At 37.6% G+C, this 18086-nt stretch overlaps 1 protein-coding gene across 5 annotated transcripts in view; it reads right to left on the bottom strand.

Annotated features, from left to right (window-relative positions):
• The window catches only part of oxr1a (oxidation resistance 1a), a 141085-nt gene that overhangs the window by 62563 nt on the left and 60436 nt on the right, over positions 1–18086 (bottom strand). For all 5 annotated transcript variants that reach the window (XM_055163400.1, XM_055163401.1, XM_055163405.1 and 2 more), the window contains exon 3: positions 9868–10055. In XM_055163400.1, the coding sequence (XP_055019375.1) occupies positions 9868–10055 (188 nt within the window). The remainder of the gene's footprint in view (positions 1–9867; positions 10056–18086) is intronic.

The raw sequence follows: 18086 nt of genomic DNA on the forward strand, positions 1-18086 counted from the left end.
ACATTATAATGTGTTTAATTCAGTTTTGCGCAACTCTCACAGAAACAAAACTTAAAACCGCATCGCTAATTTGCATAAACTAAGAGAAGATAAAACTACAGCTCTTGTGCGCAGATGCGGTCAATTTCTGTCGGATTAAAAGACACGACTCAGCGGAATACAGGTTAGTGTGACCATATTTGCGTTTGTCAAAACCAGGACACCGTACGAGAGGTGGGAGGTGGCGACTCATCATCGACATTGCGCGACTCTCACCTGGCAAAGCTTTTTCCCACTGGACACCGAAACATATGTGCTGCTTTATACACTGTGCACATGGCCTCACACTTGTCCCGAACGGAAAGCGTGGACTTTCTTGTACAAGTCATCGTTGCACATCATTCGCATTTGCATTTCAGTACGCTGCAGACTGACCAACTGTTTGTGTCTCGCTCCTTCTGAGTGTAGAGAGCTGCACGTACTGACCCTGTTTAGTCACTCTACGCTACGCACAGCAACCTACATTCGGTTTGTTGATTAAAATGAACATAATCGATGAAATTCTTAATGATCAGTTATCGATTAATCGACTAATCATGCCCATCCCTAGTACGGACACAGTCGAGCACTCTCTGCATTACCACATGACATTACAAGGTTGAACAGAAAGTTTCTATTTGAGCAAATAACTCAGTTTAAATATGTGAGGTGTGTGTATTAAACGTGTGAATGAAACAAAACACAACTCCAGGTATGTTTTTGATGAGATAATAGCATCATAATATAAATCAGAAAATACCATAATATGGCCTTTCAATAATAATAGTTCTAGCGTATGATAGATTACTGCAGTCTATATTTTACAGAAATTTGGTAATGAGCATTTGTTTGACCAATGACCACGCTGGTCAGGCACATACCTGGATTCAAATATGGCCCTCTGGAATAATAACAACGTATGTAACTATAAACTGGGAATGTCAGCAGAGCTTGTAATAATGGAAATATGGACACCTAAACCACATGTCAGACTCAACTCAACATACAGGCATACAAGTGAATTGTACTACATTTAAAAGTTCTATATTACGCAAATTTGAGCTTTAAGCTATGTTAAAATTTTGTTACCCCATCAAAAACATACCTGCAGCTGTGTTTTGTTTCATTCACACATGAGTAATCCTACTTCTCCAAAGCTGAAAATGCCCTATTCCACCTTGTGATGTCATGAAGCAGTTATTGTTAAGCAAACATTTATTATTACCCAAATTATTCCAGTGAAGGTGTATGGACACTTCCTGTATTACCACATGACATCACGAGGTGGAACGGAGTGTTTCTGTTTGATGTAAGAGCTCAGGTTACATGTGCAGGGTTTGTGTGTTAAACATGCACGAATGAAACAAAACACACCACCAGATATGTTTGTGAGGAAGAAACAACATTATAACATAGCTCAGAAAATAGTGTAATATAGGCCCTTTAAAGATCTTACAGTTCCACTACAGTACAGATTGTGTAAAACCTGGTGGAGGAGCTTATTGGGGAATACAGTCTGTAAAAGATGGAGAGAGATGGGGTAAAGTAAACGGTGGTGAGAGGAAGTTCCAGGATTGGATTTGTGGTGGGGCTAATCTGCCTTCTGGTGCGACGTGACCAGCCTATACCAGCCAAGGCAGCTCAGGCTCGGGCTTATCTCAGCACACACAAGCAGCTGCCGGGGAGCGCACAGGGCATGGCTGTGGGCTGCAGGCAGAGCGTGACAGACCTTAACTCACTTATACTGGGCCAGGCTCTCCCCCACCACGCAGCTCCATTCCTTCACTGGGGAGGGTGTACACACAGGAGGATAGCTGACTAATGTGGCACATATACTGTACAGACAAGATAGTAATTGTGAAAGTTCAGAATTGTTCAGTAGTTACTTGAGGGATAAATAACAGTTACATAACAAATTTGGATCAGTTTTATCTCATTTTATTTTTGTTTAAAGGAAATAAATGCTGGTATCGGAGCTGTAAAAGCTGGATCGGTGGATTCCTAGACATTACAAGAGATTTTCAACAGTTGGAGTGCTATCAAACAGTATTTCTTAAAAAAATAAATATATACATCTGTGATGCATTTTACAAGCTAGTCACATCTCTCCAAGTCTCTTACTGTAGTTATTACTCATTCATGCCATAAGCTAACCACAGCTGCCCTGGGGTTGACTGACAGCTGCCAGTCTGCACCATCGCCCTTTCTGACCACCATCTAACCAACATATTCCAGTTTAGCATAAAAACTTCCTAGAACAGAACAACCTTCTATTATCACATTACCTGCCTAAAGGCCATGATAACAAGGACAGTGCCTTGAACAGGACTAAACAGACAAACATGAATGAACCATACACAAGCATTGAAGCTAAATGACCTGTCTTTCTTTATCATGATGACAAAGATTACAAAGCAGTGTTGTGAGGTTTCATAATCACATTTCAGACCATTGTCCCTGTCCCATTTCCATAGGATCAACACATAGACATGTCCCTGTATTGTGTGTGTGTAATTGCCACCTCTGGCCATGATCCTGATGTGTAAACACAAGATGAGCCACCTGGGACTATCACATCAAACAAGGAGAGAGCTGGAGCGCTGTACCGCCCGCAGCGTCGCTAGAACTGTCAACTCCTCTGTGATTAGTTCGTTTACCATGTCACAATAGAACCAAACAGCTGCTATAAGGACAGACTGAAATCCAAGGACAAAGTAAATTTCAGGTCTGCAAAAGACACAAATTCATAGTTTTGAAATCTATAATGTAATGATGCCATGTCGGGTCCAGGAAGAGGTAGTGATTAGAGTTTCGCCTCTTTTATGGGATTCTAATCTTTTGGATCAGTTCATTTCAAAGAGCTGTTCAAAAGACTGGCTCTTTTACTGTTTATCTACATAACAGAAGCTAATGTAAGAACTCGGTTTAACAATAAACTAATCACAGACAGAAATGGCTCAGATTTGTTTAAAATGGTTCAAACTGACAGTGGGAGTGTGTTTATCCTTTGAAATTATGCCTAAGCTAAATAAAACTTGCACTACAATAGTAATAATTTAAAAACTAGCTGTCATTACGATGTTTTGTGTGTAAAAAGCTGTCAGTCATGTTGGCTACTCTGCTTCTGTGCTGATTCTTGTGTTGATTCAGCATTAATCAGTTTAAAAATGCATACAAATAACAAAGAAAAAGATTTGGCTTCTTTAAAAAATGACAGCTGCATCCCCCTGTCCACATTTAAGGTGCATTGTATAATTTTCGTGAAGAATTTGTGAAATGCTTTTCTCCATTGAGATGTTATTGCTTTGTCAGAAATGTTTCACAGAGTGGCTTTAAACCTTTCTATCACGGAGACTAATGCAGGTCACCCCGCTCAGCCAGAATGCCTGTCTTTTTAGGTATTTTTGAGCAATGAAATATAATGCACCTTTAAGAAACTGTTCAAAAGAGCCAACTCGATTACAAATGTCACATCACTAGGAGGTGGTATTCCTGTTTTGGTTATGTTTTTTTTTTTTTTTTTTTTTTTTAAATAAACATTTAAGAAAAGTTGCCAAATTATGCTACCTCTGACTACTCTTATACTACCAGTAATGTATACGTCTGGCCCATGAGACTTGTACTTTCTGAAATATGCACCCATCACCAACATAAAAAAAAGTTTAAGCACAAAAGCCTGATATAGAGTTTAGCAACAAAGCGGTAACACAATCTTCGATCTATTGACAATCTGCTAATTTGACCCAAGCCCTTTTAAGCCCCTCCATGAAAGAAGTGCATATCAAGCCAACAGTGGTGGGGAGTTAGCATATTGCCCGCCCAGCACTTGTCCCTTCACCATTCGACCTGCAGAGAAAATCCAATGAATAACTAACAGGGGAATAATCGCTCACAGCTCAGTGACAGGCGTGAGAGCACAGAGCTACACGTGTGCTCGGCTCCTGTTTATTAACATTTCCTCTGTCAGGTGCTCAGATACAGCACTGTGTTTGCAAAGTCAGGAGTCTGCCCTCTACGTCCCACTGCCTGAGTATACAGGGGAGCCATGCTGCATTTGGCTCAAAATACATTTTACATCCTTGCCAAGTTTGGATGTCCTCATGGTGTGCTAGTTCAAACTTTGTGCATTGCAATTAAGGGTTAAGATTCTTTCCTCAAAATCCTCTCCTCATCTCCTCAAAAAGTATGTATACTACTGTTCACAATGTGTAAATGTCCAAGTAAATTTCAATACTAAAGAAAAGACACGATACTCGAAAAAGATTTTGATTCACAATGTTTAAAATATGCTAACCATTGGACATAATTTTACAAAACACTACAGATACTTTCGTTAGTATTAATATATGACAGGGGTGTCCAAACTTTTTTCAACAAGGGCCACATATCTCACACAGACAAAGCAGAGGTCTGATCAAGGGCCATAGACTGGTGCTCATTACAGTGAATAATTGAAATATGTGCATGTTTAACACATTAGAATAAGCCATCAGTCCTTTATTCATGCTCAAAACCACACACTAAATATTAAATATTATATATATATTAAATAAATGTACTTCACACAAGAGCAATGCATAATGTCATAAAATACTTTAAGTGAATGCTGCTGACTAAGTCTCTATCTGTTGGTTGTCTGTCCTTGAAACAGATTAGCTTCAGCTGTGGCCTCCAGAAAGACACAGCAAATACATTAGACAATAACAAGGTGGGGAAACACAGGTGGAGTGAGGGAGCTGAGCAGGGAGAGGCCAGGCGCTGGACAAAATGGCAGAATAAGCAGAGAAACCATTGGAGTGAAAGAGTGAAGAGCTGCGAGGGCTGGATGAGAGAAGAGCCTATTATCGACAGTGACATGCTGTGAGTGCTCCCCCTCAGCATAGACATGAGATCTGCTTCAGCACCAAGGACAGCGCCAGATCCTCTGCTTTAGGAGGACTACCTGGAACACACACACATTCTGCAGGAATATCTATGGCTGCTTTTTCAGACACACATGGACTTAATTTTGTGGTAGTGAGTTGGTTTTACTTAACATCCTCTTATGTTTTAGGACTAAGCCGGTCACAATAACACATTTTAAAGCATGATATATTGCTACAGAAAATATTGCGATAAACTGTAATATTCAAACTACTTTCCACTGACACAAAGCAGGATAAAGCCAGTAAACCAGCTTTTAAATAAATAGTATAGTAAAATTTTTAAATAAATAGTATAGTTAAAGGCCTGAGCTACAACAAATGAATAACAGAATCAACCAATTATTTGCCATAGAAGTTATGTATTTACTCGATCCAGCTCAAATCTTATCATAGTAGAAAAATGGGTAAAATCTGCGAAGAAATTGTACATATGATAAATACTGAGACCCAGAAATTATTGTTTCAGGTTTCATATATTGAACAAGTTGATTAATTAATTAATTACAGTCTTATTTAACACTCTTTTGGTTTTAAGAAAACCAAAAGAATTGTGCGGAGTAAAAACCCATTAATGATGGAAAATATATCTTTAAAATCTGATGATTGGTCTGGTTGAAAAAGTATATTTGATACAGAAGTGAAGTAGATAACAGAATAGTAAATATTACAGTGTTTTATGCAAATATTAGAAAAAAGCCAGACAGCTGTAAAAGCCTGTCTCTACTTCAAGTACAACCTAAGAAAATATTCAGCCTCCACTGTACTAGTACCACCACAAAATTAGGCGTATAATAGAAATTAGGACTATAACAGGTCTAAACTAGGGCTTGGTCTAAAAATGGGACAATATCACTGTGTCTTCAAAAGTTCTAAACAAGGTCTAAACCCAAAGGAGGAGAATTTTTTAAAATAAAATTTACTTTAAATTAAGTAACACAAAAACTGAAAAGGAGTCCACTTACAACCAGAACCAGTTCAGGCACCACATTTTGAGAACCACTGTACTACTTATCTAGTAAATGATAATAATTAAATTATTATAATTTAATTAATTAATTAATTTTAAATCACATTCTGTAGCCTTTTAACAAAGATAATGCTCCAGTTTGTGGTTAGTAATCAATGCTTACTGAGTCTGCAGTTACTAGTAGTCTGAATATTGAAGGAAAGTCCAGTGTATGTGCCAAAAGGGTAATGTTATAAATACAGAACTACAATTAAAAAAAAAAAAAAACTGTTAAAAATACATATTAAACAAAGAATATTTTAAACAGACAAGCGTTGCTAAATCTACATCTCTTAGCGTTACAAAGCCAAGTCACTAATGATGGTCCAGTGCTGTGAAGGTTTTCCCTGAGGTATCCTGTTCCACTGAACAGGAGGAGCTGTGAGACGGGGCTACAGCTGCCTATAATGATGTAAAGGTCAGGCGTGGCGTTCAGACTGGGCACGGGCAAGCAGGAGATCTGGAGTCCAGGGAGAGCTGGAGTCAGAAGTCACACGTCTCACCAAGAAACACTGGAGGCTTCTGGGGTACCTACGACAACTTGCCTATCTTCCATCTTCTTCTCCTCTTGCTTGACACTGCCATAAGAATACTATCACTTTATCAGTCGTTGACTCCATGCATCAGGGTGAAAACGCCGATGGTGTTTTCACAACAGGAGGCTCATTGGGAGTGTTATTAAAATGTCTATGTTGAATGTGCGATGTGGCTGTAATGACAGGTCTATCTGAAGCTTGGCAGACAGCACAGCAAGAGGCCTGGCACATTATTACTATCCCATTAGAATAAATTAGCATGATCAAGCCCTGGAGGAACTGTGTGGCTCCAAGTTTACTATATGAAAATGCCAAGGGGCGTTTCTCTCTAGATCACATCACGATACGAAGTCGAGGGAGCGGCCCGTCAGTAATCAGTGTCCAATTATGGGAACAGTGGAGATGAGTGACAGATGCACTTTCACTCAACGCCTTTATTCAAATGGGCTTTTATCTAGGCCACCATCACCCACAGCAAATGATTAACAGTGGTGACTCATGCTTAAAAGGCTCCTATATTTTGTAGCTTTGAAATTTAAATCATGAAGTCACTATAACTCACATTTTCTCATTACTGCTGACTTGTGACCTGCTAATGGATTTAATGGAAGGTAAGTGTGGACCGGGACATTAAAAGTAAGTCCACTTATGACGCCATTTACTCGGCTTGAAATGAAAAACAGTCAGACTTCAGCTTGAACCAGGCACTGCACAGTGCACTATTAATGTATGTTTCATTAATCCACAAATCGTTTTTAAAAAGTATTCAATTAAGAGAATCAAATCACTGATGTCCACGGGCAAGGCACTTCACAAGTCTAGTAGCATCGTATCGTAACTGCATATATTATCTGCCATACTACATAAAAGAGTATATGGTTCAGTGATCAGATAATTAGTAGTAGAAGTAGTAGTGACAGCTGCACTGCACTCTATACAAATATCTCACAGTCAGATGCACATCAAGCATTAAAAACATTAATAATGTTTTTTTCATGACTGATGCCAAAACAAATTGTTTAGAATCAAATTGTTTAAGATCATGACAAAGAGCAACTGATGTGCCAATATTTTTGGGCTGATATGTAGGAAGAATTTTGATTATTTTCCCCCAAATAATGCCATTTAAATGTATTCCAAACTTTTTTCATCACAAACCTTAAGAGAGCAATTATCTCTTGGCACTATTTTTAGCCTGCAGGTTGCACAAAACTAAATATGGATCTGTACTGAAGATTTAAGGCAAATATGGATACAATAAAAAGTCCAAAATATCAGTCTATCTACAAATTCCCAAAAGATACCAAAAATTTCCAAACATAAAAAAAAAAAAAAACCTTTACTGACTCCTTGTGGCTGGACTCTATTGTGCAATGGTAACAAATACTGAAATACTGTAAACATTGCCCGGGTTTCTCCTAAAATAGCATCTATAAATAAATAACAAACAAACAAACAAGCAACAATACGCCCACCTGTCTCTTATCACACCATTTCCATACTGACCCTCACACACTGAACCAATATGGACCAACGCAGATCAATGGTTCCACCTGTCAATGGCTCTCATCTGTACCAGTCAATACTTGATGACTGTATAGAATGCCTATAGCATGCACAGCGCTATGCTACAGTCTTCACGTCCTCTGAGCCCCTTTCTCACACCAACGATCCAATGTGACATGATCCTCCTCTGACCTCAACACTGCCCCATTTAAAGAGCCACTCCTGCATTATACAAGCGCCGCTATAGGATGTTTACCCTGCATTGATTTACATAAGGAACCGACAGGCAGGTTGAAGGACAAGCTGGAAAAATACTAATTCACTTATATAGGAACGAGGTGGTAGCATTTTAAATACATTAACATATATTAATTTTGAAGGGAATATTTTAATAGCTTGACTTTACGGTGAAGTACTTCAAGATATCACAGTCAGCAGATAAGATGTTTATAAAGTAGATTACTGAGAAGTTGTAGTAGCCAGTGGAGATGTAGAAGATGAAGTAGAAGTATCAATAAAATGTGGAGTTTATGTATTTGTATGTGATGTGGTAATAGTGTAATAGTGGTAACATTATTAGAAGCAGTAGTAATATTTGTAATGCCAATTGTAGTACTATAGTTGTAATAGTAGTAGTGTTATTGTATGGCACTGTCCTTCATGATTTAATTTCTGACCATGTCTGTGTATTTCATGTACCTATTTACTAGTACAATCTTTGTCAAGAACAAGACTGTCTGTTTCTGTGTACTAGTGCAACTACTATTAGAAAATTGCCCTTCATTTCAGGTGTCAAGATGAAAATATAGAAAACAACTATTTCATTACTCTTTGGGGATTAGCTGTGTTTTTGTTATGCGGTTGTTTTTTTTGTTTTTTTTGTCTAGCACCTTAACCGGAACTGTTTGCCAACTCAATCATGCAAAAGTCTGAGTGGACAAAGATCCTTTGATGCGTTTATGAGTTTTGAATTAGTTTAACTGAAGCTCATTTCATCTTCTCCCAACGGTGGGCTCCCACAAGTGCTCTTCTCCCCTCACCGCTGCATACAAGTCTGACACAGAAATAGATCCTCGCCGACGTTCTGTTCTCTACCAAAACATAGAAGGAAATCCCAAAAGAGTGATACAATTATAAAGTCTAGACAGCAAATGAATTGGGAGATGCCAAATGGGAACAGACAGTTACTGAGTAAAAAGTTCAGGTCAGCAGCAGAGAGAGCATTAACTTTTAAACATCTACAAACTCAGAATAATAATAAGGCAGTCCTCGATACTCAGCTGCAATTTATAATGTTATAGAAGATACATAATAGAATAAGTGCTTATAAAATTGAATTAAATGTTTCTTCAGATACACTTACGAGAAACAAGAGTTTGGGCAAATGCACATTTAATCCAGTTTTCTCCTTAATTTTTGGGAAGTTTGTGGAGCCAGAATATAGAACTTACTTTAAGTTATAAATGAGCTACAATGGAAGATTGATTTGTCAGTAAGTAATGTTCCCTTTGTGTTTTACTGACCAAAAGGAGAGGGTGGTGGAAAGGGTTAAATTCTTCCATTTGTAACTAGATTGACTGATCAGCCGTAGTATTCTTACATATCACCACTAGATGGCATCTATGTTACTTCTGTCTGACGGTGGACCAGCATTGGCCCAAAAGAAGAAGATCAGAGAGCTCAGGTGAGCCTGGACAAAAGCCAAGTGAGGGGATGGGGGGCAGGTTTCACATCAGAAATAAAAAAATCTAATAATTTTGCAGATGGTAGCTTTAAATAGAAAATAACTGAATCACGATATACTGTACGAAAGAGTGGCAGATTGTCACAGGATCAAAAAAAAGCTGAAGCTGTTTAAAGCTATAGGACTATTTACCTATGGTGTAGCCCCTCTTCAGCTCTCCGACTCTGGGGTTACGCTTCTGGGAGTTGGTGGTGTTATTCTCCTGCACTGCGAGCGTCTTGGCAACAGGGGGCGCCGTCCTATTAAGGGGCGAGGCTGGCACCAAAGTCGGGGAGAAACCCTGACTCCCAATATCCACCGACTGAGACTTCTTCTTCAGTCTGAAAGAGGAGGGAGAGCAAAGCCATTAGCAGAAGCAGTAGCATTAGCATTAGCATAGCATTCACAGTGGAGTGCAAATATCAACACCTTCATCATTCAAGGGCATGCATAATTTGCATTCAAGCTTGTCAATGCCAGAGAAATGTAGTTGTACAAGAGATTTTTTTTTTCTGCAAGGGGCAAGGAAGTTGAAAGAAGGAATCGATAAGATAATCAGACTCTTGTTAGGGTTGAATTTATTAGCATTGCTTTGCACGTCTGGCAAAGAAGCATCTCTAGAGTAAAGTGGGTTAAAGCAGTAGGATCTCCACAGAAGGACAGCAGGAAGCCAGAGCTAGGATGCTACAAAACAAGCACACAAGCAAATGGATTCGGAGTGTAGAGGGACCTCTCTGAATATAAAGGCTTTGACGAACAGGAGACGCATACAGATCTAAAGAACTGTGTGCTCTACTCTAACACAAATAATACAGATCTTAGGTTTAATACAAATTAAATGCTGTCAAAAGTGATTTTTATTTTTTCATTCCAAAATGGGCCTTAATAACCTGTGGAAACATTCTTTTTGGATTTATGGAACTTGGTTTTTATTATTACTTTACTTTTCCGAAATAAATCTACAAAATACATCTTTGAAATCCATTCCCTCATAAATACTTTCTTCCTTTTACAACCATCAACTGTGACAAAAATACAGTTACAAATAAAAAGCAGGTAACCACAAAACATTGGGTCTCATTTTCTCTTTCTTAGAAACTTACAATCACTTTACAAAATGACATGAGATCTTGAACTTATCTTCAATATATGAAAGTTGAATATAATTAATATAAATACATTTTGGAGTTCAACAGTTATCATGTATATATTTCTTTCTAAACGTGGGGACATTATTGGGTAGTTAAGCTTTAGCGGGTTGAATAACTAACTTCTAAGGCTAATTATTGGTTAATTCTGCTTTTTATTTGTTGCAGCTAAGGCCTTTTGAATGATATTATTGATTTAAAAATGGTTTACTGGGATTATCTTCCAGTATCATAGTATATTTCTGTAGCAATATACTGCACTTTAAAATTTGTTATCATGACAGGCCTAATGGGATCATACTTGAACATAACTGCAACAACTTGGAGAGAGAAGTGAAGAACAGTTCCAGAAATACTATCTATCTATAGTCATAAAAAGTCCTGAAACAGCAATAGTAGCTCCAGTGCACACACACTTTCAATCACTGGGCCAAAAGTGCTGAAGTGAACACTATCTTTCTGGCCGGTTCAGCCCTGTGCTCATCCCCTGACGGAGCAAAGCAGTAGACATGACACAGTATCTCACGGCCAAATGAAAATGCATAATCTCCATGGAAACGCTGTCCATCACTGCATGTGTTCTCCTGACAATCGAACAAACTCGGGAGTGCGGGGCAAATGCAGAGGATGGGAGTGTCAAGGAGAGAGTTTGGCCCTACCAAGGTTTGCAAAAATACACTGATACACATTTGTCTTTTAAACAAGTGTGGGTCCATATTACAGTATTTTCTGATCTCTGTTATAATATTGTTTCCTCGTCAAAAAAATACCTGTGTGTATTTTGTTTCAGAGTTCTTCTCTCAAACTAAAAACATTTTATCATGTGGTAATACAGGAAGTGCTCCACTGTGTTTACACCTTAACTACAATTTGAACAATTTCAGCCCTGGAATTGCCTAGTGAACTAAAGGCAAAAGGATAATAAGGAATAAGGAATAATAGGATTACTCAAACGCGTGTGAATGAAACAAAACACAACTCCAGGTATATTTTTGTTGAGATTAGCATTCGAACATCGCTCAGAGCTCACAAGAGTCAATTTTGTGAAACATAGGACCTTTAACTTGAAATTATTTCAAAGTTCAAGTTTCTTTCAAGATAATTTCATCTTATTTGAAGATTATGACAATTGGACATCTGAAACTGAACAAATATAGCCGTAGATTTCAATCACATGGGAAGACAATATTGACTGGGTTTATTAAAATGTGCTCACTCACAACACCACTTAACAAACAACAGAAAACAAATTGCATCAAAGTGAGTGAAGCCCATCTCCTCTCCCTCAAAAGCTGGGGGCACTAATTATTGTCTCATCAGTAAAGCAGAAGGCCCTCTGCTCACCCTCTCCAACTGAGCTTCAAGGCTCATCCATACCAGCAAAGTCAAAGGGGGAGGGGTCACCATCTTAAACTAGAGATAGAGGTATTTGTAGATAAATGTGTATATTTCTCTATTTTATTTTTACTTGAACATACACATTTATATAATTATGACTTATTTGACACCAATCTCTTCTTATTTTTGCTACTTATTTAGAATTTATTATTACAATTAATGTTTTTGTTATTATAATATATTGTGATGTGTGAGCTACTGTGTCCAAATAATTTCCCTTGTGGATCAACAAAATTTGTCTAAGAGCCAGTTTTAGAAGCAAATTGTGTAATAAAATGATAAAAAAACGCATCTCACTTGCCACCCGTGAGATGGTTTACCCAATAGCTATTATAATGCAGTGCTTTTATGTAATTATCTCAAAGCACATACATATGGTGTTTTTTTTCATACAGGCTCTAAGACAGAATCAGGCCATTTCAAACAACTATTGAGGTTTGCATTTAAAATACATAAATTCATGAAAATAATTTGTTGAGTTGTTTGAGTTCCCATTTTGGAGAAAACAGATCACTGAACCAAGCTGCCACAAAACACATTCATTCATCATCAGAAACATTTAAAATTCCACCAAAATACAATATTAAAAAAATTAAATAAAATCACAAAAGAAATTAAAAATGGGTTCAGTTCTTCAAAAGAAATCCCATGGAGTTAGCATAACCCTAGAAAGAGTGAGTGCGCAGATGGTAATGATGTAATAGGTTTCATTCACTCCTGTCTTTCAACTGCACGACCTCAATTTGCATCAACGAGGCAAATCACACATACAATCACCACATGCTATACTAAAACATAATTAAATAAGAATATTTAAAGGTCTTATATTACGCAAAATTGACTCTTGTACATTTTTATCCATGTTACAATGTTGTTACCTGGAGTTGTGTTTTGTTTCATTCAGACATTTGAGTAACCCTTTATTATTGTCTGTCTATATCCCCAAAGCTCAAAGCTCAAAATACTCTACTCCACCTTGTCGTGTCATGTAGTGGTAGTTTCCAACTTAACAGCTACCTTTTACCATTTGTTCAATAGCCACTGGCAATTCCAGGGCTAAAAATCATCCAAATTATTCTAGTGATGGTTTAAGGAGTTTAAAAAAATAACAGTGGAGCACTTCCTGTATTGTCACATGACATCACAAAGTGGAACAGAGTGTTTTCTGTTTGAGAGAAGAGCTCAAGCCTAAATATGCACGATTTGTGTGAATGTGTGAATGAAACTAAACTCCAGCTATGTTTGTGATGAGGAAACAACATTATAACATACATTAAAAACAGCATAATATAGACCCTTTAAAATATCACATGGGAACGGAAATTGTAACATTTTCAATCACTTTTTAGTAAATATACTATGGAGTAAAATGGTGCCAACTCCCTCAGCCTTCCTTCCAAAAAGCACATAGAGAAATGCCTGCACTTCAGAGAGATGCTTATCATTGACTTAAACAAGCGCACACTGGGAGGGGAAAAGAAAGGCAAACCTACACAGAGGTTAGTTTGATTTCTACACCTTTACTGCACTGTGCCTGGGCCATGAGGCTGTAGTTTCCTTGTGTCCCTGCCAAACAGCCATCACAAAGATTATCAACCACTTCAGGGATCCATGCGGGCTGGCAAAGAACGCGTAAACAACAAGGAGAAATTTGTGGTTAAGTCAAAACATGCTTATCGCTTCCCCACTAAGAAGGATTAGGGCTATAGGAAAAACATGGATGCTGTTGAATTGCTTTTCATTTCTATTTATCGGTGTGCCTCACATGCAGTGGCTTTAAGCAACAATATGCACTGTAGTTAAATGACGTTTACGTATATAGATCAAAATGGAGACTTGGTCTTTTCTAATCGTCAATGATATGATTGGGCCTACAGCAAGTGCGCTGTTAGTAAAAGCATGTAGTTCTGAGCAGAGTTCACACATTAAAGGAATACATTTGACCATTATTAAAGGATTTATGCTCTAAAACAGACTATAGTGTGTGTATGTGATACAGTTACACAGTATATACAGTATAGTAGTGCACTTGTGAGTTAAATGGCAGGATCATTTACATTTTTTTATTTGAATAGGTTTCAAAGTCAGAGCTTGTGCAAAACTGTTACTGAATCCAGTAATGCAACTTGTAAATCCATCCAAAAAGGTGAGATCATTTTCAGCTTTTGGGGGCTTTTTGTAGAGCTATATAAAGCAATGCTGAAATATTCACAGCGCTCCACTTTTCTTTCAAAGTCTCTCCCAGAGACATTAATCAGCCCCCTAATGCTTTACTAATTCATATTTTCTATGAATGATGGTTCAAACCGCTACATCCTGTGAGAGATGAGGCTCGTAGTAACTATCCCTAAAGGGAATTACTATGGAATAGCCCCAAGCATTGTTAGTCTATTGCAGGAATTTTTCAGCTGCCAATTTTATTTCATATTTTCCATTATTATTATTATAAAGGAGATTTCTCACCAGTGTTACTTCAATATCAATCAAGTCTTTGGATGAGAAGCAAAACAATTACTTTTATTATTTTATGACATTTTTTAATTGATTCAAGCAACAATTATAATCATAATTAAAATTGATTAATTGCACAGTTCACAGTTTAAAATTACAGTCATACAATATATAACTCACATTTGACCAAGAATCCACTTTAAAAGCAGCTTCATATTATAGTGATCAAATAATTCAACATGTACCAATAATAGCGTGTGAGTAACCACTGTGGCTGTGTTTGTGATAGTGGGACAGAGGGCGGTGCATGTAAATGAGCCTGTGTGATAATGAAAGAGTGCTGCTGTCCACACCTCCGCATAATGATGTATGGACCACAGTGCAGCGCTCGGATCCTCTCTCTGCCCTGTTAAATGCCACACCAGCAATTCTGTGTCAGGGGCCAATGTGCCACGTTTGACCAATGAGCCTTTAGACTTGGATGGTTTCTGTAACAAAGTGTGAGGAGAGAGGGGGGGCGAAAGGCCAAAAACGGGGATTAAACCATAGAGTGTATAAATGGTCATAGCTAACCCGCTAGCCGCCATGTTCCAAATAGGAAGTCAGCATGGACGCGCTCCAGTTCGATTGACTCTAGCGCCAATCGACTTTACATTGAAAAGCTGTCACTCCTCTCTCTGTAAAAGCTGCTGTCTGACTTGTCATTTTGGTCTTCAATGTTTATATTAACCTGCTCTACGTGATCCTGGTGTTTTAAATTTAATTAATATTCCTACTATGGAATCTGGCTCCAAATCTGCTCCTATAACCACTAACCTTTGAGTTTCATTTGACTAGAACAGAATACTCTGGGTGAATCTCACTTAGTCCACTTCTTTTATTGTTAATGATCTGACCGCATTCTTGATTTTGTTAACATAGTAACAGTTTTGAATAAAGTCTAAAAAATATTATATCGTTATTATATGCAGATATGATTGCTATCAGATAAGCTATTATACTATTTACCAACTTTTCTCCATCCTAAAATAATAATAATATAAAAGTTATGAAATCTATTCCTCGCAAATATAAAAAAAAAACTAAATTAGGAAAAAAAGTTAAATGAAGAGCAGTTTTTATCTGAAGAAGTACTTTGAAAAGACTTTGGTTTGGTTCCAAAAATGAGACATGTGCTTTACCTATTGACTGTGGCTCCTTTTAATGATCCATCTCAGCTCAATACCTACTTTCCTAACACACTTCTTTTTGAATCTTTGAAACTTCAAGCACTCATTTTGCTTTTGAGCCGTCAGCTTTCCCTTTCAGTGATATGCCATGAGTGCTCTGAAATGGATTTTAGATAGACTCATGTTTTAGTATATTATTGACCCAAATGAACGGTAAAGAATTCTTATAATAACCTCATAGTTGACATTGACAAAGCAGTTGGAACTATATGTGTTTTATTCAGAAGTGCTATGCTGAGAAGGCCAAATATATATAACAAAATATATAAAAAGTTGAGCTGAATCTCTCTTGAGTACACACTATTACTCACACTGCTTTAAAAACAGCTTTACTACCTGTGAAATGCCGATGTGCTTTATCTGCAGCGCTGTCTTGGTAAACATCTGCGTCATGGCTCTGAGCTAACCTTAATTGATCACATGGTACAGACAACGGCGGCTACAACAGCAGCTAACACACCGTGAGATGCCAATAATGATTTTTCTGTCACTTAGGAACAGCTGCCGTCAAAAGCAATGCAAAAGATTTCATTCAAATAAGAAGACATGATCAATTTTCCCCAAAACTTTGCCTAAAGAAACAAGCTAATTAATTTTAAATGCATCAACTGCACTGGATTTGCAACCTACTGTTTACTTTATAAATTGTCACATTTTTATATAGTGCTTTTCCACCTTCTAGGCACACAGAGCGCTTTACATCAAGGAACCACTCACCCATTCACACAAATTCATACAGCAATGTATGCAGAGACTGGAGCAAGGTGGGTTAAGTGTCGTGCCCAAGGAGCCAATTAATGCAAGTTAAGTATTTTTATTTGAATACAACTTTGCCAAGTATATTAAATTCCCTGTACCTGATTCTTTTCCCTGTTTATGAGCTAAATCTTGACCCACTACAGATATAGTGCTTAAGCAGCTCTTGAGATGTGCTGTCTACCTCTAATTAGAAAGCATTTTATTTTCTGATAATTAGGAATGCACTGTTAGCATGCTAGTTGCTGAAGCTTTACCATCCACACTGGTCTCCTAGAGTTCTGAAATAGCTTCTAAACTCATCTCAGTGAATAATTAGGATGTTTTGGAATGCATAAGGTAAATGAGGAATAACTTTATAGCCCTGCAAACTGTTTAAAATAAATTTGTTCTGTTTTCCCCATTTTAAGGCAGTTAAAATCTGTGTAACTAGTCTAACTGATACACAGCAGATATTGTCAGATGGCAAATTAAATTAAAGATATTATGTATCGGTAAACAAAACGTTATTCAATTTCAATCTGGTTGCTGACTAATGTTGCTTAATGTTTTACTTCAGAGCAAATTGTATTCATTTTTTAATAACCTTTTTTTACTTAGTCAACAAATACTGACACACGCTGTATAAAACATGTTAATTCACAAGGCTCTCAGACTCAGCCTTCAGCTCTGTGTCTATGGGCCTTGGTACTGTTCCTGCTGCAGTCCCACTCGGTCCTCCTCCTCCTCTTCCTCCTGGTTGCTAGCCTCCGTCCCGCTCCTCTGCTCTGATTGGCCAAGTGCCAATGACAGCAGCCCCCTCATTGGTCGATTTAGAGTAATAGGTGTGACGTCAATGCTTGTGGCAGAGCAGAAATCACAAGCTGGTCCAGAGAATTGGCAGTTTGAGCATTTGTATAGACTATCATGTTAGATCATTATATCTCAGAAGAGCATGAGGGCAGGACAGGCAGCAGAGATGAAAAGAAAGATTTTAATTATGGCAGTTAGACTCGGCGCCCCACACAGCATCTAATTTGTGAGCAAAGAATATCATTCAGAGACATCTCCGGGGCAACAACTGAGCATTTCTTCAAACCAAACATGCATTTTACAGGCTCACTTTATGTTAAACAATGTAGTTTGTTATAACAAACTTTGGCTCAGCATTGAAAAGATGATCAGAAAAACAAAAATCTGTTTTCACCCATTTGTTTTCCAAGTAAGTTAATGACCTATAAATGCACATCAGATACCACTGAACTGATATTATAATGCTTTTCTTCTTTTAATACTTCAATCTCCATTTAAAAATGAATGTCTCACTATTTTCTGGGGATTATCTTGATGATAATATTCAAACATGAACAATGGCAATCCTTGAAGCGATCAAATTTATGATGTATCATTT

Source organism: Boleophthalmus pectinirostris, unplaced genomic scaffold (genome assembly GCF_026225935.1).
Source record: "Boleophthalmus pectinirostris isolate CB_2022bp ecotype Guang Dong unplaced genomic scaffold, ASM2622593v1 HiC_scaffold_6, whole genome shotgun sequence".
Classification (NCBI taxonomy): domain Eukaryota; kingdom Metazoa; phylum Chordata; class Actinopteri; order Gobiiformes; family Gobiidae; genus Boleophthalmus; species Boleophthalmus pectinirostris.